Source organism: Salmo trutta, chromosome 4 (genome assembly GCF_901001165.1).
Source record: "Salmo trutta chromosome 4, fSalTru1.1, whole genome shotgun sequence".
NCBI lineage: Eukaryota > Metazoa > Chordata > Actinopteri > Salmoniformes > Salmonidae > Salmo > Salmo trutta.
Genome location: NC_042960.1, coordinates 711,324 through 737,880, shown reverse-complemented (window position 1 = coordinate 737,880; position 26,557 = coordinate 711,324). Strand labels below are relative to the sequence as shown.

The following is a 26,557-nucleotide window of genomic DNA, read 5'->3' as shown; positions in this document are numbered from 1 at the left end:
TGTATTAACAGTCATTAATAAACCATGTATAAGCAGAAAGAACATAGGGTAATACTTTGTATTAACAGTCAGTATTAAACCATGTATAAACAGAAAGAACATAGGATAATACTTTGTATTAACCTTCAGTAATAAACCATGTATAAACAGAAAGAACATAGGGTAATACTTTGTATTAACAGTCAGTAATAAACCATGTATAGGGCATTTAGAAACAGTTTGCTCACCATGTATTAAACGGGGATATACTGGACCTTACAATATTATTTAATGCCTGTGTTAAAATGGGACGATACGGGAGTTATTTATGTTAAAAGTGTAAAGTCACTTTTCTTTTTCCAAACATATTGCCTATCCTGATGCAACATTGGCTATGTCTGTATGTTAGGCACCACAACAAGGCAACCACATCCTAATGTGAATTAAACCAAAGTTCGGCATGCCAGACTAGGCATTAATGTGCCCTTATTCTAAATGGAAGCTAATGTGCTTTATCCTCAACAGACCAGAATTGAAGATTCAATGTCACAATGTCTTACATGTTAAACTATGAATTCAACTTTTTATAGGAATTGGAAGAGAAAGAGCCAGTGACAAAAGCCAGACAGTCGAAACCAAAAAAGGAGGATTCCTCAGGAGAAACAACCAAAGGTACCACGACACTTCACAAAAATATTAATGAGCATTTATAAACTATTAAAATGGTTATATGTACAGTACCGGTCAAAAGTATTAGAACACCTACTCATTCAAGGGTTTTTCTTTATTTTTACTATTTTCTTTATTGTAGAATAATAGTGAAGACATCAAAACTATGAAACAACACATAAGGAATCATGAGGTAACCAAAAAAGTGTTAAACAAATCTTAATTTTATATTTGAGATTCATCAAATAGCCACCCTTTGCCTTGATGACACCGTTGCACACTCTTTTGATGTCTTCACTACATTGTGCAATGTAGAAATTAGTAAAAAATAAAGAAAATCCCTTGAATGAGTAGGTGTTCTAAAACATTTGATCGGAATTGTATGTTTTACATGTGTGCACTGTTCCGACCTTTGTACACATTCAAAATCATTATAAGTATTTCTAAGCATTGTCAATTATAAGCATTGTGAGCACGGATCAATATTAAAGATAACGGATCATTGGTAAAAGATAATACAAAGAACAAAACAACCGTTCTTTTGTATTTTTTTTGTATGATCATCTTTGAAATGCAAGAGAAATGCCATAATGTATTATTCCAGCCCAGGTGCAATTTAGATTTTGGCCACTAGATGGCATCAGTGATTGTGCAAAGTTTTAGACTGATCCAATGAACCATTGCATTTCTGTTCAAAATGTTGTATTAAGACTGCCCAAATGTGCCTAATTTGTTTATTAATAACTTTTCATGTTCAAAATTGTGCACTCTCCTCAAACAATAGCATGGTATTCTTTCCCTGTAATAGCTTCTATAAATTTGACAGTGCAGTTAGATTAACAAAAATTTAAGCTTTCTGCCAATGTCAGGTATGCCTATGTCCTGGGAAATGTTCTTGTTACTTACAACCTCATGCTAATCGCATTAGCCTATGTTAGCTCAACCTTCCCGTGGAAGGGACACTGATCCTGAATAAGTTTTTAAGGGTCCTAGCACCGTAGGTCAACTCAAAAGGGAATTCAGATAAAAGCTGTAAATACCTTTAGCTATTCAACTCCAAAATGAATTATTATGAGATCAGATATGGTAGGTTTATGGTTTGTTTTGGTTGGTTAAATTTCGAGGCATCAGTAGCACTTTACATTACAGCATGGACTAAAGGGGTAATAAGATGATAAAAACATTCAACAAGTTCTTGTTTCTCACCATGAAGACATACTATTGCCTAGTTACACCATTCACTGTAATTGTATTATTTAGGTAATACAGGCAAGCTACATACTATAGGGGTAATAATACAATAACAATGTGGTGACAGGGATCCCCTTTTCTTCAAACCCTTACTTCCAGCGTTAGTGACAATGTTGTTATCCCTCTTACATACTGTATGCTGTGTCTTACCCTGAAACAATAATATAATTGGGTCATTCTGTAAATTAGGGTACCAATGAGGATTTCCTGTGGTGGACATCTTGTGTAAGAGCTGTTGATACGTCATTGAGATTAATCTGCTGCTTCTTTCACATTATTATATTAAGATATAATGCAGGGACATACAGGTAACTGACGATATAATGGAAACACTTGAGTAAATGAGGGATACAAAGTATTGTCACATTGTGTGAAGGATCGGGAGACAGGCGCAGGAATGCGTAATAGGTATTTTATTGACCCAAATTGCAGCGTGCCATGTAAAGGCCCGGGGACGAAGACCAAACAAACACGTATACAAAACACTGGGTTGAAACCCAAACAAAAGATTGAGGAGTACCTCAAATAAATACACGGGGCGAGACCCGTAATATGTACATCCACAATCCAAATGGCACGAAAGCCAAAACACAGCACAGGTACTCACAGGAACAACAGACATTGGAACAATAATCAACCGCCCAAATATACAAATACAATCAGTGAGGAATTGGAACCAGGTGTGCGTAATGACACCGTTCAGTGCCTAGAGGCCGGTGAAGTAGACCTCTGCAACTGGTGCACTGAATGAGCAACAGTACCGGAGGGATCCGTGAAAAGTATATTGAAAGCAGGTGCTTCCACACAGGTTTGGTTCCTGAGTTAATTAAGCAATTAACATCCCTTCATGCTTAGGGTCATGGATAGAAATACTGGGCAGGCCATTATTTTGGCAACCATGGCTATACCCCCACAGGATGACAATACCCCCATCCACAGGGCATGAGTGATTACTGAATGGTTTTAGCATGAAACCTGTTCACAGCCTGGCACTCCTGATGGCATGGCAGCGCTAGGAGCCATGCTACTGGGTTTCATGTTGAATCAACAGCAGTTAATGCAAGCAATGCAACAACAGATTAGCCAGCTATAGGAGGATGTACAGAAATGCACGACAGATAAACATTGTGTTGTGACCCCTCTGCCAGAAGAAGATCCAGTTACCCTGACTACACAAGTGCCTACCTCTCCAGGGAAGTTGGCCCAGAACAGGTTGCAGCGTTTTCAGGGTAAGGACTTATTACTATATTTGACGACTTACCCTTCAGTGGATTTTACATTACTCTTCAATATGTACTTTAGTAGCTGCCTAAAAATGCGTTATTAAAAGGGTCTTACAATAAACCCAAACACTTTGAGAAGACAAGTGCCTCAGTCCCCACGTGAATTGTTCATTAAAAAAAATGGTGTACTTTGAGGGTTTTTAGCCTAATGCGGATTACAGCTTTTAAGTAACTTTTCAGTGTTTCCAGATTTCTATGAAATATGACCTATAATTAATTACAATATGAAGGACATAGTTTCCCCTCCACAAATGTGACGCCTGTTCCCGCTCTCGGGCGCCAGGCTACCTGTCGTCATACACACCTGTTTCCCACATTATGCGCAGCTGCGCACATTGGACTCACCTGGACTCTTTCACTTTGTTGATTACCCCCTGTATATCTGTCTGTTCCTTGGTTGTGTTCCCTGTGTCCGCATTATTGTGTTTGTTATGTGTTCCTGTCCAGACGCTGTTCCTGTTCCATTTCATGTCCGTCAACAATTAAAACCTTCACTCCCTGTACCTGATTCTCATCTCCTGCGTAGTTGCTTACAAAAAAAAGGTAATTCATTATTTTTTTCCTGCAGTTTTTTCTTCACAATATTATATTAAGATATAATGCAGGAACATATAGGTAACTGTCAAAATAATGGAAACACTATTGAGATTTTAAAACATACATTCTTCACCAGCTTGAAGCTGCACTGAACACCCAAAACCTTACCTTAGTCCCCCGAGTTAACAGAATATGAACGTTTAAAGTTGAGATTTTCACTGGACAGTTACTTTCAAGTTCTTCATACCAGTTCCTGTCATTGCCCTTACAGTTCAAGTCTGATAAATGACTTAAATGTAAAGAATTTAAATGTCATAACTCACAAAAGTATTCAAGTTGAAACAGTAATGTAAAATCTACCAAATAAGGATCTTCATTAAATAATTGTTGTTTTCAGAAGTATGTGTTTAACTGGGTGTGTGGGTGATATAATGGTGGAAGATTATACATTTCATACACACATTGTTTTTACTGTATCTGATTTCACTGCCTCTCCCTTTTGCTGCTGTGCTCCTGCCATTATTACCGTACTATATATCAACCTCCATTCTAGGCCCACCAGAGGAGGTATCATGTACTCATGTTGGCAAGAATGAGGAGAGGGCAGAGAGGGTAAGACACACTTACATCATTTACATCTTCAGTGGTCATGCTGATCATGTTCCTGTAATGTACCATGTTTCATTTCAAGGTCAAAGCTAAATGTCTTAGTTTATGTTTATATAAGGTTGAGATCTAGCATGTTTTAGTTGTAATATACATTTTGGAAATAACCTATGTAAAGTGAAAAACAATACAAAGTTCAGTGTCCTTTTGTGGATCTAGTGAAATCACTAATTTGTTGATGTATTATTGACCCAAAGCCCCATCCACAGATTGCAGCTCCATCTCCTTCCAAACCAGAGAAGGGCTTGGGAGAGTATATTCACCAGGAAAAACAGGAAGGACTAAAGGTGGGTGATGACTAGGGTTATGCTGAGTAGGCTACTATGAAAATATTTACTTCCACACAATCCAAGATAGCAACCACTGTTGTGCTGTCTCATTGTGTGATCTTGCTCTAATGAAGTCTATTGGGCGAGATGTTGAATTTTATAGAGGTACAGTTTGGAAAAGTAGAAAAGTTTATTGTTGACCAATAGGTGGTGTTATGGCTGCTGTTTTAACCTCTAGAGGATACAATCCCGCTAAAGGGATTGGTTGGACAACAACCAGTGAGATAGCACGGCACGAAATTCAAAACAAAATAATCTCAAAATTAAAATTAAAGTATTATACGTCATTTTAAAGATACTCTACTCGTTAATCCAATCACATTGTCCAATTTCAAAAAGGCTTTACGGTGAAAGCAAAACATTAGATTATTTTAGCGTAGCACCTTAGCAAAAAAAATATATAATTCCAAGCACGGATAGCCATCACAAAACCAGATATACAGCTAAAATTAAGCACTAACCTTTGACTATCTTCATCAGATGACACTCCTAGGACATCATGTTAGACAATACATGCATTTTTTGTTCGATCAAATTTAGATTTATATCCAAAAACCCAATTTATACATTGGCGCGTGACGTTCAGAAAATGTTTTCTCCCCATAACCACCGCTGAATAGGCACATTTAATTTACAGAAGAACTCAAACGTTGACAAAATGTATAACAATTATTTAAAAAAATTGAGATAATCTACTCCTTTATGCAACCATTTTGTCAGATTTCAAAATAACTTTACGGAAAAAGCACATAGTTCAATATTCTGAGTACAGAACTTAGCCTTCAATGCTAAGCTATACAGTTAGCCTACAACCACAGCGTCAACAAATCTCTAAAAATATGTTCGAAATATTTACTTACCTTTGCTGATCTTCGGCGGAATGCACTCGGATGGGCACCCACTTCCAGAAGAAATGTTCATTTGTTCTACAAAGTCCATCATTTATGTCCAAATACATCCGTTTTGTTGACCCATCCAGAACACTTTACAATGCCATGTGGCGTGGACGCAAATCCATAGACGAAATGTTCAAAGTTCCATTACCGTTTGTAGAAACACGTCAAACGATGTTTACAATCAATCCTTTTGGGTATTTTTTAACGTAAAATTGCGATAATTTTACAACCGGGCAATAGGTATTCATCCCAGAAGAAAAATAAAAAATAACGAAGTCACGTGCACGCGCGTCATAAGACACCTGTCCTCAGACTGGCCAGTGATTGACTGAGCCACAATTTTCTGCCCGGTAACAGATGACGGATGAAACCAGTTCCTAAAGATTGTTGACAGCCAATGGAAGAGTTAGGAGGTGCAACGTAAATCCTGTGTCACTGTAGTTTTTCAAAGGATTCAAAAGAAAAACTACATTTCTAATTTCTCCCACTTCCTGATTAACTTTTTCTCAGGTTTTTTGCCTGCCATATGAGTTCTGTTATACTCACAGACACCATTCAAACAGTTTTAGAAATTTCAGAGTGTTTTCTATCCAAATCTATTAATAATATGCATATTTTATTTTCTAGGCCAGAGTAGTAACCTGTTTAAATTGGGTACGTTTTTCATCCGGCCGTGAAAATACTGCCCCCTAGCCCCAACAGGTTTTAACATGGCTTTACTGGACCTTCAAATATGATTTGGTCTGAAATGGGAACATAGGGGACATTTTTATGTTAAAAGTGTAAAGTTACTTTTTCCAAACATATCACCTATCCTGATGTACAGTAACATTGACAATATCAGTAAGATAGCCGTCACAACACAACAATGACAGCCTTAGTATGAATTAAACCCAAACTAGGCATGCCAAACTAGGCATTAAGGTGCCCTTATTCAAAATGGAAGCTAATGGGCTTCATCGTCAACAGACTAGAAATGTAGATTCAATGTTACAATATAATAATCATTTTAAACTTACGAATTCAACTTTTTATAGAAATTTGAAGAGAAAGAGCCAGTGACAAATGCCAGAGATAAGTCGAAACCAAAAAAGGAGGATTCCTCAGGAGAAACAACCAAAGGTACCACGACACTTCACTTTCAATGACATATGATTTGGTAACACCTTGTTCTAAAAATATTATGAAGCATTTATAAACTATAAAAAAGGTTATGCGTATGTTTTAATGTGTGCAATTTTCCATCCTTTATACACTTTCATAATCATTATAAGTATGTCTGAACATTGTCAATTATAATCATTGTATGCACAGATCATTATTAGGGGTCCTAGCACCGTAGGTCAACTAAAAAGTGAATTCAGATGTAAGCTGTAAATGCTTTGAGCTATTCAACTCTAATGAGAATTATTATGAGATCAAATATGGTAGGTTTATGGTTTGTTTTGGTTGGTTAAATTTCGAGGCATCAGTAGCACTTTACATTACAGCATGGACTAAAGGGGTAATAAGATGATAAAAACATTCAACAAGTTCTTGTTTCTCACCATAAAGACATACTATTGCCTAGTTACACCATTCACTGTAATTATATGTTTTTTTCAGGGTAATACAGGCAAGCTACATACTATAGGGGTAATAATACAATAACAATGTGGTGACAGGGATCCCCTTTTCTAACCCTCATCCTCAAACCATTACTTTCAGCGTTAGTGTCATAGACATCGTAAGGATAGGACCAAGGCGCAGCGGGTAAAGTGCTCATCTTCTTAATTTATTTAAAGAAAACACTTAAACAAAATAAACAAACGACAAAAAACATTTCCATAAGGCTCCCAGGCTATACAGAAAATAACCACCCACAAAACACAAGTAAAACAACATCAACTAAATATGGCCTCCAATTAGAGACAACGACAACCAGCTGCCTCTAATTGGAGGTCATGCCCAAAAACCAACATAGAAATAGAAAACTAGATTTAACCCAAGATATAGAAAACATAGAACAAAAATCAAAAACCAAAACACACAATACAAACACCCCCTGCCACGGCCTGACCAAACTATAATGACAAATAACCCCTTTTACTGGCCAGGACGTGACGGTTAGTGACCATGTTGTTATCCCTCTTACATACTGTATGCTTACCCTGAAACAATAATAGAATTGGGTCATTCTGTAAATTCGGATGCCAATGAGGATTTCCTGTGGTGGACAACATGTAAGAGCTGTTGATAATTCATTGATAATAATCTGCTGTTTCTTTCACATTATTACGTTAAGATATAATGCAGGAACATACAGGTAAATTCTAAAAAAAGGGAAACGCTTGAGTAAATGAGGGATACAAAGTATATTGAAAGCAGGTGCTTACACACAGGTGTGGTATTTTTTTTAAATGTTTTATTTTATTTAACCAAAAGGCAAGTCAGTTAAGAACAAACTCTTGTTTACGATGACGGCCTACCAAAAGGGAAAAGGCCTCCTGCGGTGACGGAGGATTAAAAATATAGGACAAAACACACATCACAACAAGAGACACCACAACACTACATAAAGAGAGTCCTAAGACAACCACATAGCATGGCAGCAACACATGACAACACAGCATGGTAGCTACACCACATGACAACAACATGGTAGCAACACAACATGGCAGCAGCACAACATGGTAGCAGCACAAACATGGCACAAACATTATTGGGCAAAGATTACGGCGTACAGGGCAAGAAGTTGGAGACAATAATACATCACGCCAAGCAGCCACAACTCTCAGTAAGAGTGCCCATTCTTGAGTTAATTAAGCAATTAACCTCCCTTCATGGTTAAGGTCATGTATAAAAATGCTGGGCAGGCCATTCTTTTGGCTACCATGGCTATACCCCCACAGGATGACAATACCCCCGTCCGCAGGGCACGAGTGATCACTGAATGGTTTGAGCATGAAAACGATGTAAACCATATGCCATGGCTGTCTCAGTCACCAGATCTCAACTCAGTTGAATACTTATGGGAAATTCTGGCGCCGTGACTGAAACTGCATTTTCCAACAACTTTATTGTCCCTGTGGCTCAGTTGGTAGAGCATGGTGTTTGCAACGCCAGGGTTGTGGGTTCGGTTCCCACGGGGGGCCAGTATGAATGTTTTATATATTTTTTTAAAGTATGAAATGTATGCATTCACTACTGTAAGTGGCTCTGGATAAGAGCGTCTGCTAAATGACTAAAATGTCAAATGTAAATGTAATTAACAAAACAAAAAATTATTATATTTCTTATGGAAGAATGGTGTCACATCCCTCCAATAGAGTTCTAGAATCTTGTAGAATCTTGTAGAATCAAAATGCATTTAAGCATTTCTGGCTCATGGTGATCCAACGCCCTATTAAGACACTTTATGTTGGTGTGTCCTTCACTTTGGCAGTTACCTGTAGCTACAAAACTAACAAGTAGATTTTTGAAACTATGTTTAAACCTTTTTTCACGGTTGGCATCTTGATGGATTCAGTAACAATCATAAAACACTGCTTTTCTTTCCTTGCATTTATGTTTATTGTTATATCATATGGTAAACATTTAACAGTTCAATTAGACATTGGACTTGAAACTCTGTATGAATCCTGGATCCAGCTGTCTATTTTTTGGATGCAGATCTCTGAAATACAGTGTAACGAAGTAACTTTTTGTGTCTATTGTTACGTTGTGAAAACAGTTTTCACTGGCACACAAATCCAAAGTAATTTCAGTTTGCAAAATCAAATGCTTCTAACAGAAACAGTCACATTAACTTGATTCATTAAACTAAAATACATATTGTCATTAAAGTGGTTCTTCAATAATTACACATAATACTTGGATGAGCATTTTGTGTCTAGATGTTTAGTTACGTCGGGACAATTTCCACCATCATCAGCTGATCCAGACAGTAATTTTCTGACGATATTGCATGTGACGCAACAACAGCCAAAAGTGAAGGAAAAACGGTGTTTGTGAGGAATGTCCAGAATATTTTGGTGTCTCATTCGACCAACCACTTGCCTTGTAGTGAGAGTGTCCGCCCTGAGATTGGTAGGTTGGGAGTTTGATCCTTGGCTGAGTCATAACAAACAGTGTAAAACTGGGACTAAATAAGTCTCTGCTTGGCACTCAGCATTAAGGAGATTGATTGGGGGTAAAGCCCTGCAACAGAGTAGCGTCCTGACCAGGGAGTGTACACTACTTGTATATCAAGCTGCCTCACGCTACAGAAACAGGACATGTTATTGTACCTTTATTCCATGCTGTAATGTATAGAGATACTGATATAGCTCTAGAAACAGGACCTGTTATTGTACCTTTATTCCATGCTGTAATGTATAGAGAGACTGATATAGCTCTAGAAACAGGACATGTTATTGTACCTTTATTCCATGCTGTAATGTATAGAGATACTGATATAGCTCTAGAAACAGGACATGTTATTGTACCTTTAATCCAGGCTGTAATGTATGGAGATACTGATATAGTTCTAGAAACAGGACATGTTATTGTACCTTTAATCCAGGCTGTAATGTATGGAGATACTGATATAGTTCTAGAAACAGAACATGTTATTTTCCCTTTATTCCATGTTGTAATGTATAGAGAGTGTCAACGTCTGCACTACTGGTGTTGAAGACAGGTGCAGGAGAGCAGAGAGTTGTGATCAGGCGCACTCTTTATTGGGCAGAAGCACAACAAACGGACGCAACAGCGTCAAACCTCCAGCCAAAATGCAGAAGAGAAATGCGCGAAATACAGTCACAAAACAAACGTAATAATCCAAACTCCTATGGGTTACACAAGAATACCCAGGGGGGAAAATAACCAGCCTGGCGCGTCACACTGAACATGTAACAAAACAATTCCACACAAGGACATGGGGGGAACAGAGGAATATATATATATATATACAATGTGATTAGGGAATGTAAACCAGGTGTGCGGGGAACAAGACAAAACAAATGGAACAATGAAAAATGGAGAGGCGATGGCTAGAAGGCCGGTGACGTCGACCGCCGAACGCCTCCCGAACAAGGAGAGGAGCCGATTTCGGTGAAAGTCGTGAGCGTACCCGCCCCCATGACATGCGGCTCCAGCAGCGCGCCGTCACCAGCCTCGGGGACGACCCGGAGGGCGAGGCGCAGGGCGATCCGGCCGGAGAGGGTGGAACTCCTGCAACAGTTCAGGGTTCAACACGTCCGCCACCGGAACCAAGCACCTCTCCTCCGGACCGTACCCCTCCCACTCCACAAGGTACTGAAGGCCCCTCGTCCGACTCCTCGAATCAAGGATGGAACTAACAGAGTACGCCGGGGCCCCCTCGATGTCCAGAGGGAGCAGAGGAACCTCCCGCACCTCAGATCCCTGGAGCGGACCAACCACCACCGGCCCGAGGAGAGACACATGGAACAAGGGGTTAATACGGTAATCGGGGGGAAGCTGTAACCTGGAACACACCTCGTTCACTCTCCTCAGGTCTTTGAACGGCCCCTCAAACCGCGGGCCCAGCTTCCGGCAGGGCAGGCGGAGGGGCAGGTTTCGGGATTTCCTGTGGTGGACATCTTGTGTAAGAGCTGTTGATACGTCATTGAGATTAATCTGCTGCTTCTTTCACATTATTACATTAAGATATAATGCAGGAACATACAGGTAACTGACGAAATAATGGAAACACTTAAGTAAATGAGGGATACAAAGTATTGTCACATTGTGTGAAGGATCGGGAGACAGGCGCAGGAATGCGTAATAGGTGTTTTTATTGACCCAAATTGCAGCGTGCCATGTAAAGGCACGGGGACGAAGACCAAACAAACACGTATACAAAACACTGGGTTGAAACCCAAACAAAAGATTGAGGAGTACCTCAAATAAATACACGGGGCGAGACCCGTAATACGTACATCCACAATCCAAATGGCACGAAAGCCAAAACGCAACACAGGTACTCACAGGAACAACAGACATTGGAACAATAATCAACCGCCCAAATATACAAATACAATCAGTGAGGAATTGGAACCAGGTGTGCGTAATGACACCGTTCAGTGCCTAGAGGCCGGTGAAGTAGACCTCCGCAACTGGTGCACTGAATGAGCAACAGTACCGGAGGGATCCGTGAAAAGTATATTGAAAGCAGGTGCTTCCACACAGGTTTGGTTCCTGAGTTAATTAAGCAATTAACATCCCTTCATGCTTAGGGTCATGAATAAAAATACTGGGCAGGCCATTATTTTGGCAACCATGGCTATACCCCCACAGGATGACAATACCCCCATCCACAGGGCATGAGTGATCACTGAATGGTTTTAGCATGAAACCTGTTCACAGCCTGGCACTCCTGATGGCATGGCAGCGCTAGGAGCCATGCTACTGGGTTTCATGTTGAATCAACAGCAGTTAATGCAAGCAATGCAACAACAGATTAGCCAGCTATAGGAGGAGGTACAGAAAAGCATGACAGATAAACATTGTGTTGTGACCCCTCTGCCAGAAGAAGATCCAGTTACCCTGACTACACAAGTGCCTACCTCTCCAGGGAAGTTGGCCCAGAACAGGTTGCAGCGTTTTCAGGGTAAGGACTTATTACTATATTTGACGACTTACCCTTCAGTGCATTTTACATTACTCTTCAATATGTACTTTAGTAGCTGCCTAAAAATGCGTTATTAAAAGTGTCTTACAATAAACCCAAACACTTTGAGAAGACAAGTGCCTCAGTCCCCACGTGAATTGTTCATTAAAAAAAATTGTGCACTTTGAGGGTTTTTAGCCTAATGCGGATTACAGCTTTTAAGTAACTTTTCAGTGTTTCCAGATTTCTATGAAATATGACCTATAATTAATTACAATATGAAGGACATAGTTTCCCCTCCACAAATGTGACGCCTGTTCCCGCTCTCGGGCGCCAGGCTACCTGTCGTCATACACACCTGTTTCCTACATTATGCGCAGCTGCGCACATTGGACTCACCTGGACTCCTTCACTTTGTTGATTACCCCCTGTATATCTGTCTGTTCCTTGGTTGTGTTCCCTGTGTCCGCATTATTGTGTTTGTTATGTGTTCCTGTCCAGACGCTGTTCCTGTTCCATTTCATGTCCGTCAACAATTAAAACCTTCACTCCCTGTACCTGATTCTCATCTCCTGCGTCGTTGCTTACAAAAAAAAGGTAATTCATTATTTTTTTCCTGCAGTTTTTTCTTCACAATATTATATTAAGATATAATGCAGGAACATATAGGTAACTTTCAAAATAATGGAAACACTATTGAGATTTTAAAACATACATTCTTCACCAGCTTGAAGCTGCTCTGAACAACCAAAACCTTACGTTAGTCCCCCGAGTTAACAGAATATGAACTTTTAAAGTTGAGATTTTCACTGGACAGTTACTTTCAAGTTCTTCATACCAGTTCCTGTCATTGCCCTTACAGTTCAAGTCTGATAAATGACTTAAATGTAAAGGATTTAAATGTCATAACTCACAAAAATATTCAAGTTGAAACAGTAATGTAAAATCTACCAAATAAGGATCTTCATTAAATAATTGTTGTTTTCACAAGTATGTGTTTATTAACTGGGTGTGTGGGTGATATAATGGTGGAAGATTATACATTTCATACACACATTGTTTTTACTGTATCTGATTTCACTGCCTCTCCCTTTTGCTGCTGTGCTCCTGCCATTATTACCATACTATATATCAACCTCCATTCTAGGCCCACCAGAGGAGGTATCATGTACTCATGTTGGCAAGAATGAGGAGAGGGCAGAGAGGGTAAGACACACTTACATCATTTACATCTTCAGTGGTCATGCTGATCATGTTCCTGTAATGTACCATGTTTCATTTCAAGGTCAAAGCTAAATGTCTTAGTTTATGTTTATATAAGGTTGAGATCTAGCATGTTTTAGTTGTAATATACATTTTGAACATAACCTATGTAAAGTGAAAAACAATACAAAGTTCAGTGTCCTTTTGTGGATCTAGTGAAATCACTAATTTGTTGATGTATTATTGACCCAAAGCTCCATCCACAGATTGCGGCTCCATCTCCTTCCAAACCAGAGAAGGGCTTGGGAGAGTATATTCACCAGGAAAAACAGGAAGAACATAAGGTGGGTGATGACTAGGGTTATGCTGAGTAGGCTACTATGAAAATATTTACTTCCACACAATCCAAGATAGCAACCACTGTTGTGCTGTCTCATTGTGTGATCTTGCTCTAATGAAGTCTATTGGGCGAGATGTTGAATTTTATAGAGGTACAGTTTGGAAAAGTAGAAAAGTTTATTGTTGACCAATAGGTGATGTTATGGCTGCTGTTTTAACCTCTAGAGGATACAATCCCGCTAAAGGGATTGGTTGGACAACAACCAGTGAGATAGCACGGCGCGAAATTCAAAACAAAATAATCTCAAAATTTAAATTCAAGTATTATACGGCATTTTAAAGATACTCTAATCGTTAATCCAATCACATTGTCCGATTTCAAAAAGGCTTTACGGTGAAAGCAAAACATTCGATTATTTTAGCATAGCACCTTAGCAAAAAAAAAGCTATTTTCCAAGCACGGATAGCCATCACAAAACCAGATATACAGCTAAAATTAAGCACTAACCTTTGACAATCTTCATCAGATGACACTCCTAGGACATCATGTTAGACAATACATGCATGTTTTATTCGATCAAGGTTATATTTATATCCAAAAACCCAATTTTTACATTGGCGCGTGACGTTCAGAAAATGTTTTCTCCCCATAACCCCCGGTGAATAGGCACATTTAATTTACAGAAGAACTCAAACGTTGACAAAATTTATAACAATTATTTAAAAAATTTGAGATAATCTACTCCTTTATGCAACCACTTTGTCAGATTTCAAAATAACTTTACGGAAAAAGCACATTGTTCAATATTCCGAGTACAGAACTTAGCCTTCAATGCTAAGCTATACAGTTAGCCTACAACCACAGCGTCAACAAATCTCTAAAAATATGTTCGAAATATTTACTTACCTTTGCTGATCTTCGGCGGAATGCACTAGGATGGGCACCCACTTCCACAAGAAATGTTCATTTGTTCTGCAAAGTCCATCATTTATGTCCAAATACGTCCGTTTTGTTGACCCATCCAGAACACTTTACAATGCCATGTGGCGTGGACGCAAATCCATAGACGAAATGTTCAAAGTTCCATTACCGTTTGTAGAAACACGTCAAACGATGTTTACAATCAATCCTTTAGGGTATTTTTTAACGTAAAATTGCGATAATTTTACAACTGGGCAATAGGTATTCATCCCAGAAGAAAAATAAAAAACAACGAAGTCACGTGCATGCGCGTCATAAGACACCTGTCCTCAGACTGGCCAGTGATTGACTGAGCCACAATTTTCTGCCCGGTAACAGATGACGGATGAAACCAGTTCCTAAAGATTGTTGACAGCCAATGGAAGAGTTAGGAGGTGCAACGTAAATCCTATGTCACTGTAGTTTTTCAAGGGATTCAAAAGAAAAACGACATTTCTAATTTCTCCCACTTCCTGATTCAATTTTTCTCAGGTTTTTTGCCTGCCATATGAGTTCTGTTATACTCACAGACACCATTCAAACAGTTTTAGAAATTTCAGAGTGTTTTCTATCCAAATCTATTAATAATATGCATATTTTATTTTCTAGGCCAGAGTAGTAACCTGTTTAAATTGGGTACGTTTTTCATCCGGCCGTGAAAATACTGCCCCCTAGCCCCAACAGGTTTTAACATGGCTTTACTGGACCTTCAAATATGATTTGGTCTGAAATGGGAACATAGGGGACATTTTTATGTTAAAAGTGTAAAGTTACTTTTTCCAAACATATCACCTATCCTGATGTACAGTAACATTGGCAATATCAGTAAGATAGCCATCACAACACAACAATGACAGCCTTAGTATGAATGAAACCCAAACTAGGCATGCCAAACTAGGCATTAAGGTGCCCTTATTCAAAATGGAAGCTAATGGGCTTCATCGTCAACAGACTAGAAATGTAGATTCAATGTTATAATATAATAATCATTTTAAACTTACGAATTCCACTTTTTATAGAAATTTGAAGAGAAAGAGCCAGTGACAAATGCCAGAGATAAGTCGAAACCAAAAAAGGAGGATTCCTCAGGAGAAACAACCAAAGGTACCACGACACCTCACTTTCAATGACATATGATTTGGTAACACCTTGTTCTAAAAAAATATATTATGAAGCATTTATAAACTATAAAAAAGGTTATACGTATGTTTTAATGTGTGCAATTTTCCAGCCTTTATACACTTTCATAATCATTATAAGTATGTCTGAACATTGTCAATTATAATCATTGTATGCACAGATCATTATTAGGGGTCCTAGCACCGTAGGTCAACTAAAAAGTGAATTCAGATGTAAGCTGTAAATGCTTTGAGCTATTCAACTCCAAAATGAATTATTATGAGATCAGATATGGTAGGTTTATGGTTTGTTTTGGTTGGTTAAATTTCGAGGCATCAGTAGCACTTTACATTACAGCATGGACTAAAGGGGTAATAAGATGATAATAACATTCAACAAGTTCTTGTTTCTCACCATAAAGACATACTATTGCCTAGTTACACCATTCACTGTAATTATATGTTTTTTTCAGGGTAATACAGGCAAGCTACATACTATAGGGGTAATAATACAGTAACAATGTGGTGACAGGGATCCCCTTTTCTAACCCTCATCCTCAAACCATTACTTTCAGCGTTAGTGTCATAGACATCGTAAGGATAGGACCAAGGCGCAGCGGGTAAAGTGCTCATCTTCTTAATTTATTTAAAGAAAACACTTAAACAAAATAAACAAACGACAAAAAACATTTCCATAAGGCTCCCAGGCTATACAGAAAATAACCACCCACAAAACACAAGTAAAACAACATCAACTAAATATGGCCTCCAATTAGAGACAACGACAACCAGCTGCCTCTAATTGGAGGTCATGCCCAAAAACCAACATAGAAATAGAAAACTAGATTTAACCCAAGATATAGAAAACATAGAACAAAAATCAAAAACCAAAACACACAATACAAACACCCCCTGCCACGGCCTGACCAAACTATAATGACAAATAACCCCTTTTACTGGCCAGGACGTGACGGTTAGTGACCATGTTGTTATCCCTCTTACATACTGTATGCTTACCCTGAAACAATAATAGAATTGGGTCATTCTGTAAATTCGGATGCCAATGAGGATTTCCTGTGGTGGACAACATGTAAGAGCTGTTGATAATTCATTGATAATAATCTGCTGTTTCTTTCACATTATTACGTTAAGATATAATGCAGGAACATACAGGTAAATTCTAAAAAAAGGGAAACGCTTGAGTAAATGAGGGATACAAAGTATATTGAAAGCAGGTGCTTACACACAGGTGTGGTATTTTTTTTAAATGTTTTATTTTATTTAACCAAAAGGCAAGTCAGTTAAGAACAAACTCTTGTTTACGATGACGGCCTACCAAAAGGGAAAAGGCCTCCTGCGGTGACGGAGGATTAAAAATATAGGACAAAACACACATCACAACAAGAGACACCACAACACTACATAAAGAGAGTCCTAAGACAACCACATAGCATGGCAGCAACACATGACAACACAGCATGGTAGCTACACCACATGACAACAACATGGTAGCAACACAACATGGCAGCAGCACAACATGGTAGCAGCACAAACATGGCACAAACATTATTGGGCAAAGATTACAGCGTACAGGGCAAGAAGTTGGAGACAATAATACATCACGCCAAGCAGCCACAACTCTCAGTAAGAGTGCCCATTCTTGAGTTAATTAAGCAATTAACCTCCCTTCATGGTTAAGGTCATGTATAAAAATGCTGGGCAGGCCATTCTTTTGGCTACCATGGCTATACCCCCACAGGATGACAATACCCCCGTCCACAGGGCACGAGTGATCACTGAATGGTTTGAGCATGAAAACAATGTAAACCGTATGCCATGGCTGTCTCAGTCACCAGATCTCAACTCAGTTGAATACTTATGGGAAATTCTGGCGCCGTGACTGAAACTGCATTTTACACCACCATTAACAAAACACAACATTATTATATTTCTTATGGAAGAATGGTGTCACATCCCTCCAATAGAGTTCTATAATCTTGTAGAATCAATATGCATTTAAGCTTTTCTGGCTCATGGTGATCCAACGCCCTATTAAGACACTTTATGTTGGTGTTTCCTTCACTTTGGCAGTTACCTGTAGCTACAAAACTAACAAGTAGATTTTTGAAACTATGTTTAAACCTTTTTTCACGGTTGGCATCTTGATGGATTCAGTAACAATCATAAAACACTGCTTTTCTTTCCTTGCATTTATGTTTATTGTTATATCATATGGTAAACATTTAACAGTTCAATTAGACATTGGACTTGAAACTCTGTATGAATCCTGGATCCAGCTGTCTATTTTTTGGATGCAGATCTCTGAAATACAGTGTAACGAAGTAACTTTTTGTGTCTATTGTTACGTTGTGAAAACAGTTTTCACTGGCACACAAATCCAAAGTAATTTCAGTTTGCAAAATCAAATGCTTCTAACAGAAACAGTCACATTAACTTGATTCATTAAACTAAAATACATATTGTCATTAAAGTGGTTCTTCAATAATTACACATAATACTTGGATGAGCATTTTGTGTCTAGATGTTTAGTTACGTCGGGACAATTTCCACCATCATCAGCTGATCCAGACAGTAATTTTCTGACGATATTGCATGTGACGCAACAACAGCCAAAAGTGCAGGAAAAACGGTGTTTGTGAGGAATGTCCAGAATATTTTGGTGTCTCATTCGACCAACCACTTGCCTTGTAGTGAGAGTGTCCGCCCTGAGATTGGTAGGTTGGGAGTTTGATCCTTGGCTGAGTCATAACAAACAGTGTAAAACTGGGACTAAATAAGTCTCTGCTTGGCACTCAGCATTAAGGAGATTGATTGGGGGTAAAGCCCTGCAACAGAGTAGCGTCCTGACCAGGGAGTGTACACTACTTGTATATCAAGCTGCCTCACGCTACAGAAACAGGACATGTTATTGTACCTTTATTCCATGCTGTAATGTATAGAGATACTGATATAGCTCTAGAAACAGGACCTGTTATTGTACCTTTATTCCATGCTGTAATGTATAGAGAGACTGATATAGCTCTAGAAACAGGACATGTTATTGTACCTTTATTCCATGCTGTAATGTATAGAGATACTGATATAGCTCTAGAAACAGGACATGTTATTGTACCTTTAATCCAGGCTGTAATGTATGGAGATACTGATATAGTTCTAGAAACAGAACATGTTATTTTCCCTTTATTCCATGTTGTAATGTATAGAGAGTGTCAACGTCTGCACTACTGGTGTTGAAGACAGGTGCAGGAGAGCAGAGAGTTGTGATCAGGCGCACTCTTTATTGGGCAGAAGCACAACAAACGGATGCAACAGCGTCAAACCTCCAGCCAAAATGCAAAAGAGAAATGCGCAAAATACAGTCACAAAACAAACGTAATAATCCAACCTCCTATGGGTTACACAAGAATACCCAGGGGGGAAAATAACCAGCCTGGCGCGTCACACTGAACATGTAACAAAACAATTCCACACAAGGACATGGGGGGGACAGAGGAATATATATATATACAATGTGATTAGGGAATGTAAACCAGGTGTGCGGGGAACAAGACAAAACAAATGGAACAATGGAAAATGGAGCGGCGATGGCTAGAAGGCTGGTGACGTCGACCGCTGAACACCGCCCGAACAAGGAGAGGAGCCGACTTCGGTGGAAGTCGTGACAGAGAGACTGATATAGTTCTAGAAACAGGACATTATATTTTACCTTTATTCCATGCTGTAATGTATAGAGAGACTGATATAGATCTAGAAACAGGACATGTTATTGTACCTTTATTCCATGCTGTAATGTAAAGAGATAATGATATAGTTCTAGCTCAATAAACACAGTTAGCTGAAAATTTGTCCATTGAATGGATATTTCATTGGTGTTGCAGTAAAATGGCTGCTTCCAAATGTATCCAAACAAAAATTACCATACTGAATCTGATATCATAATAGCTCCCTTAGGAGTTAAGGAGCTCCATGGATTTGCAGCTCATACTGTATCTGAATTCACCTTTAAATGCTTGCTTCCATTTCTGTGAGTCATTGTGTCAGAGATGGTCTGCCTTTGCTTGCTTTAACTTAATCTAAAATACATTGCAAAACACCTGTTAATGTGCTTTTCTGCTACATGTTGAAGAGGATTTGTTATCATGGCTCTCTTTTCATTTCTATTTACAGGATCCTGTCTCAGGGAGCTGTTGTCAAAGACTGGACTAGAAGATCATTATGAAAACAAGCTGACGTTAAGTACTGTCCTTGAGATAAATGCTGATACTACATCAGATGAACCTCTTACCACTATGCAGTCACTTCCAGGGGTCTTCCTTAAGAGATTAATGATGGCAAATCTGAATGCTAGGAGTGTCAAATGTATGACCACTGACCAGGATGTTTCATATTATGGTGTAGGCAACCTGGACACTGACACTGATAACAGTAATGTAATTAATCCACTGGACCTGATTACAGCCCTGTTTCTGTGTTCAGATGGTTTCTTGCAACAGGAGATGGTCCAGAAAATGTCCATGTGTCAGTTTGCTGTTCCTCTGCTGCTGCCCAACTGTGACACAAAACAAAGCACATTGATGCTGTGGGCCTTGAGGGACATAGTGAGGAAGTTTAGACCCTCTTCCCAAATGGCCACAAATGCTTTTGTGGAGGACAGAATTGTTGTCTCTGATATTCCTATGGTGTCCTTTGTTAGGCTAGGAGAGAGCAGCTTGTCCAAGTCTCAGATTTTGAACAAGTTGCTTAGTAACCCTCAACAGTACCATGACACATTTGTTCATCATGATATGGAATGTGGCGATGTCCCTTTGCAAATCTCAAATGGATTGGTTGAAATCAGCTGGTACTTTCCATCTGGGAACAGAAACATAGACATGTTCACAGAGCCTGTGGCAGTGGCCAATCTCAGAGGAGACATCAGGTCCTTTGAAACACAGTTCTCCTTTCTGTGTCAAACATCAGCTGCAGTATACATTTTCATTGATGATTTCGAGTCAGATTTCAAGGTTTTGGAAGGCAAAATCACAAAAGCAGAGTTATTTCTGGTTGTCAACTCTCAGAAAAAAACATTGAGGGTTGACACATTGAAGAAAATGATCACAAATTACAGAATCAACCCAACAAATGTAATTGTGAAGAAGAAGCAGAATGATGCAGAATTTGTCAAAACCCTGCAGTCATCTGTGGGTGACATCATCAAAAAAATTAAAAACAGATTGACAATTGAAAACATGGTTGACATGGCTCATCAGTTTGGGATTCTGGTTGATGAAGACAGTGATGAGTGTCAGAGTGCCAGGAAGATGGCAGATGAAATCACCAGGAACATCAAAGACACAATTAAATTCAAAGACAAACAGCTACCCTTACAAGGGCAAATCTGGAAAGAGATTTCCCAGTTGGAGAAAGAGAGGTGTAGACTGAAAAAAGCAGGGGATAAAGACATTGAACACTACAAGAGCTCTCTGAAGAAAAAGGTGGAAGAGTTGAGAAAGAAGCAACATAAATGTGACATGTCAGATGCAATGGCACGCTTCATTTCTGGAATGTCAAGATCAGGACCTGAGCGATCCTATTTCCTCAAATGGATGCGGATAAATCTGGACAATCTGTCACGTCAGAACCTGTCTGCTTTGCGGGACCGGTACAAAGATCTTTGCCAAAATTCTCCAGAGAAAAAAGACAAAATTAAAGATTTGGATAAGCAATTATCTGACTGTTCCTTGGGTCTTGAACACTTCCTGCGTGAGTTGGGCCAATTATATGAAGCTGCTTGCTCCCTCCCTGAAAGTGGCCTACAAAGGAATCAGATGAAGCTTCTCCCTGGATTGTGTGCTCAGATGCTGTTGGATGGTTTCCCCATTGAGCTTGTGGATGGAGATGCATCAAATATCCCTCTGAAATGGATATCAGCTGTACTGACTCAGCTTCATACTCTTGTCCAATCCAACAGCAAGATCCGGGTGGTCACAGTTTTAGGGGTCCAAAGCACAGGGAAGTCCACTCTCCTCAACACCATGTTTGGTGTCCAGTTTGCTGTCAGCAGTGGAAGATGCACCAGAGGGGCCTTCATGCTGCTGATTAAAGTCAACAAAGAACTCAAGGAGGAGTTGAAATGTGACTTCATCATGATCATTGACACAGAGGGGTTGAAATCACCAGAGCTATCTCAACTAGATGATAGCTATGAACATGACAATGAACTGGCCACACTGGTGATAGGACTCAGTGATGTCACTATCATCAACATTGCCATGGAGAACTCCACAGAGATGAAAGACATTCTGCAGATTGTTGTTCATGCTTTTATCAGGATGAAGGAAGTGGGGAAGAAGCCAATATGTCATTTTGTGCACCAGAATGTGTCAGACATGTCTGCTCATGACAACAACATGAGTGACAGGAAGAAGTTGTTGGAACAGTTGAATGAAATGACCCAGGCAGCAGCCAGAATGGAGAAGAAGGAGAATATCACCAAGTTCACTGATGTGATGGAGTATGATCCAGACACAAGCAGCTGCTACATCCCAGGACTCTGGCATGGGACTCCACCTATGTCTCCAGTCAATGCTGGCTACAGTGAGGCTGTGTACGGCTTCAAGAAGACCTTGATGAAAGATTTCAGAAAATGCCAAAGTAATGATGACTTGACAGGTTTCTTGAAGTGGACACAAAGCTTGTGGGAGGCAGTGAAATTTGAGAAATTTATCTTTAGTTTCAGAAACAGCTTGGTTGCGGATGCATACTCCAGATTATGCTCTGAGTACAATGGTTGGGAATGGGCCTTCCAGAAGAAGATGTATAAATGGATGGTGAGTGCTGAAACTAAAATGTCCAATATTGTCATGACAGATCAACATCTCCAGAGGTCCATAAGAGATGTGCTACAAGACTTAATGATAGAAGCATCTAAGAAGCTATCATTGGGAGAAAAGAAAATCCAAGACAATCTAGTAAAATACTTTGAAAAGCAAGATGGCCATGTCAATCTTGTCGAAAAATTCAAGGAGGACTTTGTGTCCAGTGCAAAAACGCTGAGCAAAGAGATAGAAAACACAGTAAAGAACAAACTGCTAGGAGCTGTTGAAATCAAAGAGGGAATGACAGAACTGAACAACATCAAGAGTTCTCAGACAAGTACATTGGAGAGAAAGGTAGTAGATCTGCTTCAGAAATGTAGACAGAAAAAATCTGGTCTATCAGATGATGAGGCCCTCAGTAAAGAGTTTGAAATCATGTGGAGGAACACTCTGTCTGAGATAACTTTCAAAGGACTCCAAAGAAGAGATGTGGCTCAAGCTGCCTTCCTCATGTTACGTGATAATCTGACAACGAGGGGGGGTCTTGTCAACAAGATGTTGGTTGTAAACAGTCTGGTGGATTGTGGGAGAAAAGCCTTTGTTTTGGAATCAGAGAGTTGGTGGAAGCAGGTTAAAAACTTTGCAAAGCACGGGTCTTCCGACTATCACAGGAAAAAACTACAAGACCTCTGTGATGACATCATAAGACAGTGTCAGGAGTTTGTAACCCAGAGGGTGAAAAGCAAGACCGATTACCATAACATTCACATCAAAGAACTGCTTAGAATAATTGACAAAACATTGCAACAACACACACAAGTTCAAGCCAGTGAGGAATGTGAGGTTTCTCTGAAGCTACACATCTGTGGCAGAGCAGCCATAGAGTTTCAGAAGATGCATGATCATTTTATTGAAGACAATGACCCAAGAAAGTGTCTGGAACAGTCTAAGAACAAGTACCTTACTGAGTTCAGAGACTTATTTCATAACCGAGATCAGTGCCAAAAGAAAGCTGAGGAGTTCTCAAAGCTCTTACAGCCAGCTGTACAGGACTATGTGACCAAAATGATTGGTCCTGATGTAGTTGATGAAGTGAAGACTGGTAAAGGGTCAGAGGATTACAGCACCCGAGGAGCTTTCCAGTTCTCCATTTTGAAACAGCTCCTGACTGATGGAAAATATGAGCAATATAGAGAATACATAAAGCATTATGAAAGGTTTGTGAAGGACTGGCTGTTTGACCAAATTGTCCGACGACTTTCAAAGGACAACGGTCTGAAGAAACTAGAGATAAAACATCTGTCAAAGATAGTCAAAATCATAATTGCTGCCATTTCAAATGTCAGCAATAAAACTACTGTAAATAACATCAAGATGTTCATTGGCATTATTTGCGATGCTCTTGGAGAGAAGCTTGTCTTTCCTAAAGATGCTCTGGATTCCATTCTGATGCTTATTCTTAAAGATGCAAATAAAGAACAGTTTGCTGGCTACCTAACAGATTGTGTGAGAGAAATGGAACAGTCACTGGCAGCTGAGTACGATAAGGGAGGAGACATCAAAGAGAGACTCAGATCTCTACCATTCAAGCCTCATGACGAGATGTTTACCAGTCTATTTGGCTGTGGAGAACAATGTCCCTTCTGTGGTGTACCTTGTGAAGCAGGGGGGATAAAGCACGCCAAACACCATTCCTCCATTCACCGTTCAGAAGGTATCAATGGTTATAGGTGCAGGTCTTCAAATAAATTAGTAATAGAGATATGTTCATCTCTTGTGGTTAGTGGCTGTACATTCTCCAACGCCAAGACTGGAGGAACATTTCACCCCTACAAGGACTACCAGAAATATTACCCTGACTGGTTAATAACTGGAGATTCCAGCATTGAGGCTTCAGACTACTGGAAGTACGTGATGACCAAATTCAATGAGAGAATCACTGAAGACAGAGGAGGTTCAACACTTCCTGCAGATATCCCAGAGGACTGGAAGGCATTAACACCTGGTGATGCATTGAAGAGCATGAAAAGGTCATTCAACATGAAATAAAGTGGACTACTATATAATGACTTGCTGAACAAAAACATGATTGACTTTTCATAGACTTAACAACGAAATGACATATCACAGAATCATCATATGTATAACCAGTTGTCTCAATAAAGTTTTTGAAATAATGTGCAAATCTGGCAATACCCAATGCAATTTAGAAAAGAACAACCGCAGCAGGAAAAACATATTTTCAGATGCATTAATAAACTGTATAAATGTTATGTATGGTACGACGTGCTGTACGTCATACTGTACGTTATGGTTTACGACAGTGTGCTGCTTTACGGATGAATGGGTTGTCAGAATGAGTGGCACATGTCATTAACCTCTATGGGCTAGGTGGGACGCTTGCGTCCCACCTACTCAACAGCCAGTGGAATCCCGTGGCGCGATATTCAAATACCTTAGAAATGCTATTACTTCAATTTCTCAAACATATGACTATTTTACACCATTTTAAAGACAAGACTCTCGTTAATCTAACCACACTGTCCGATTTCAAAAAGGCTTTACAACAAAAGCAAAACATTAGATTATGTCAGCAGAGTACCCAGCCAGAAATAATCAGACACCCATTTTTCAAGCTAGCATATAATGTCACATAAACCCAAACCACAGCTAAATGCAGCACTAACCTTTGATGATCTTCATCAGATGACAACCCTAGGACATTATGTTATACAATACATGCATGTTTTGTTCAATCAAGTTCATATTTATATCAAAAAACAGCTTTTTACATTAGCATGTGACGTTCAGAACTAGCATACCCCCCGCAAACTTCCGGTGAATTTACTAAATTACTCACGATAAACGTTCACAAAAAACATAACAATTATTTTAAGAATTATAGATACAGAACTCCTCTATGCACTCGCTATGTCCAATTTTAAAATAGCTTTTCGGTGAAAGCACATTTTGCAATATTCTAAGTAGATAGCCCGGCATCACAGGGCTAGCTATTTAGACACCCACCAAGTTTAGCCCTCACCAAATACTGCCCCCTATTTGCACGGCCGGATAAAAAACGTACCCGATTTAATCTGGTTACTACTCCTGCCCAGTAACTAGAATATGCATATAATTATTGGCTTTGGATAGAAAACACCCTAAAGTTTCTAAAACTGTTTGAATGGTGTCTGTGAGTATAACAGAACTCAAATGGCAGGCAAAAACCTGAGAAGATTCCTTACAGGAAGTGGCCTGTCTGACCATTCCTTGAGCTTCTTGACTCTGTTTATTGAAGACTGAGGATCTTTGCTGTAACGTGACACTTCCTACGGCTCCCATAGGCTCTCAGAAGGCGGGAAAAAGCTGAATGATGTAATTCCAGCCCCAGGCTGAAACACATTAGCGCTTTTGGCAAGTGCTCTATCAGAGGACAATGGGCTGAGGTGCGTGCACGAGTCGACCCCATGCTTTTATTTTCTTTCGTCTTTCGTCTAAACACAGATTCCCGGTCGGAATATTATCGCTTTTTTACGAGAAAAATGGCATAAAAATTGATTTTAAACAGCGGTTGACATGCTTTGAAGTACGGTAATGGAATATTTCGATTTTTTTTGTCACGAAATGCGTCGTGCGCATCACCCTTCTTTACCATTCGGATAGTGTCTTGAACGCACGAACAAAACAGAGGATATTTGAACATAACTATGGATTATTTTGAACCAAACCAACATTTGTTATTGAAGTAGAAGTCCTGGGAGTGCATTCTGACGAAGAACAGCAAAGGTAATAACATTTTTCTTATAGTAAATCTGACTTTGGTGAGGGCTAAACTTGGTGGGTGTCTAAATAGCTAGCACTGTGATGCCGGGCTATCTACTTAGAATATTGCAAAATGTGCTTTCACCGAAAAGCT

General features: G+C 39.4%; 1 protein-coding gene and 2 long non-coding RNA genes across 7 annotated transcripts in view; all 3 read left to right on the top strand.

Annotated features, from left to right (window-relative positions):
- Nucleotides 1-24,975, top strand: part of LOC115191648 (interferon-induced very large GTPase 1) — a 36,465-nt gene extending 11,490 nt beyond the window's left edge. The window contains exons 4-15 of one of the 5 annotated variants that reach the window (XM_029749451.1): nucleotides 570-651; nucleotides 3,051-3,128; nucleotides 3,630-3,725; nucleotides 4,273-4,331; nucleotides 4,583-4,672; nucleotides 6,648-6,732; nucleotides 12,122-12,202; nucleotides 12,704-12,799; nucleotides 13,350-13,408; nucleotides 13,660-13,749; nucleotides 15,725-15,809; nucleotides 20,012-24,975. In XM_029749451.1, the coding sequence (XP_029605311.1) occupies nucleotides 570-651; nucleotides 3,051-3,128; nucleotides 3,630-3,725; nucleotides 4,273-4,331; nucleotides 4,583-4,672; nucleotides 6,648-6,732; nucleotides 12,122-12,202; nucleotides 12,704-12,799; nucleotides 13,350-13,408; nucleotides 13,660-13,749; nucleotides 15,725-15,809; nucleotides 20,012-24,690 (5,580 nt within the window). In that variant the 3' untranslated portion in view covers nucleotides 24,691-24,975. Of the gene's footprint in view, nucleotides 1-569; nucleotides 652-3,047; nucleotides 3,129-3,629; nucleotides 3,726-4,272; nucleotides 4,332-4,582; nucleotides 4,673-6,647; nucleotides 6,733-12,121; nucleotides 12,203-12,703; nucleotides 12,800-13,349; nucleotides 13,409-13,659; nucleotides 13,750-15,724; nucleotides 15,810-20,011 lie in introns of all 5 variants that reach the window. The other 4 variants (XM_029749452.1, XM_029749455.1, XM_029749453.1 and 1 more) reach the window with 4 other exon arrangements.
- LOC115191649 (uncharacterized) lies at nucleotides 6,867-7,931 on the top strand. The gene is made up of 2 exons (XR_003877745.1): nucleotides 6,867-7,322; nucleotides 7,721-7,931. It is a non-coding gene; the product is annotated as an uncharacterized LOC115191649 (long non-coding RNA).
- Nucleotides 15,821-17,012, top strand: LOC115191650 (uncharacterized). Its single transcript, XR_003877746.1, has 2 exons — nucleotides 15,821-16,403; nucleotides 16,802-17,012. It is a non-coding gene; the product is annotated as an uncharacterized LOC115191650 (long non-coding RNA).
- Nucleotides 24,976-26,557: the final 1,582 nt, after the last annotated feature.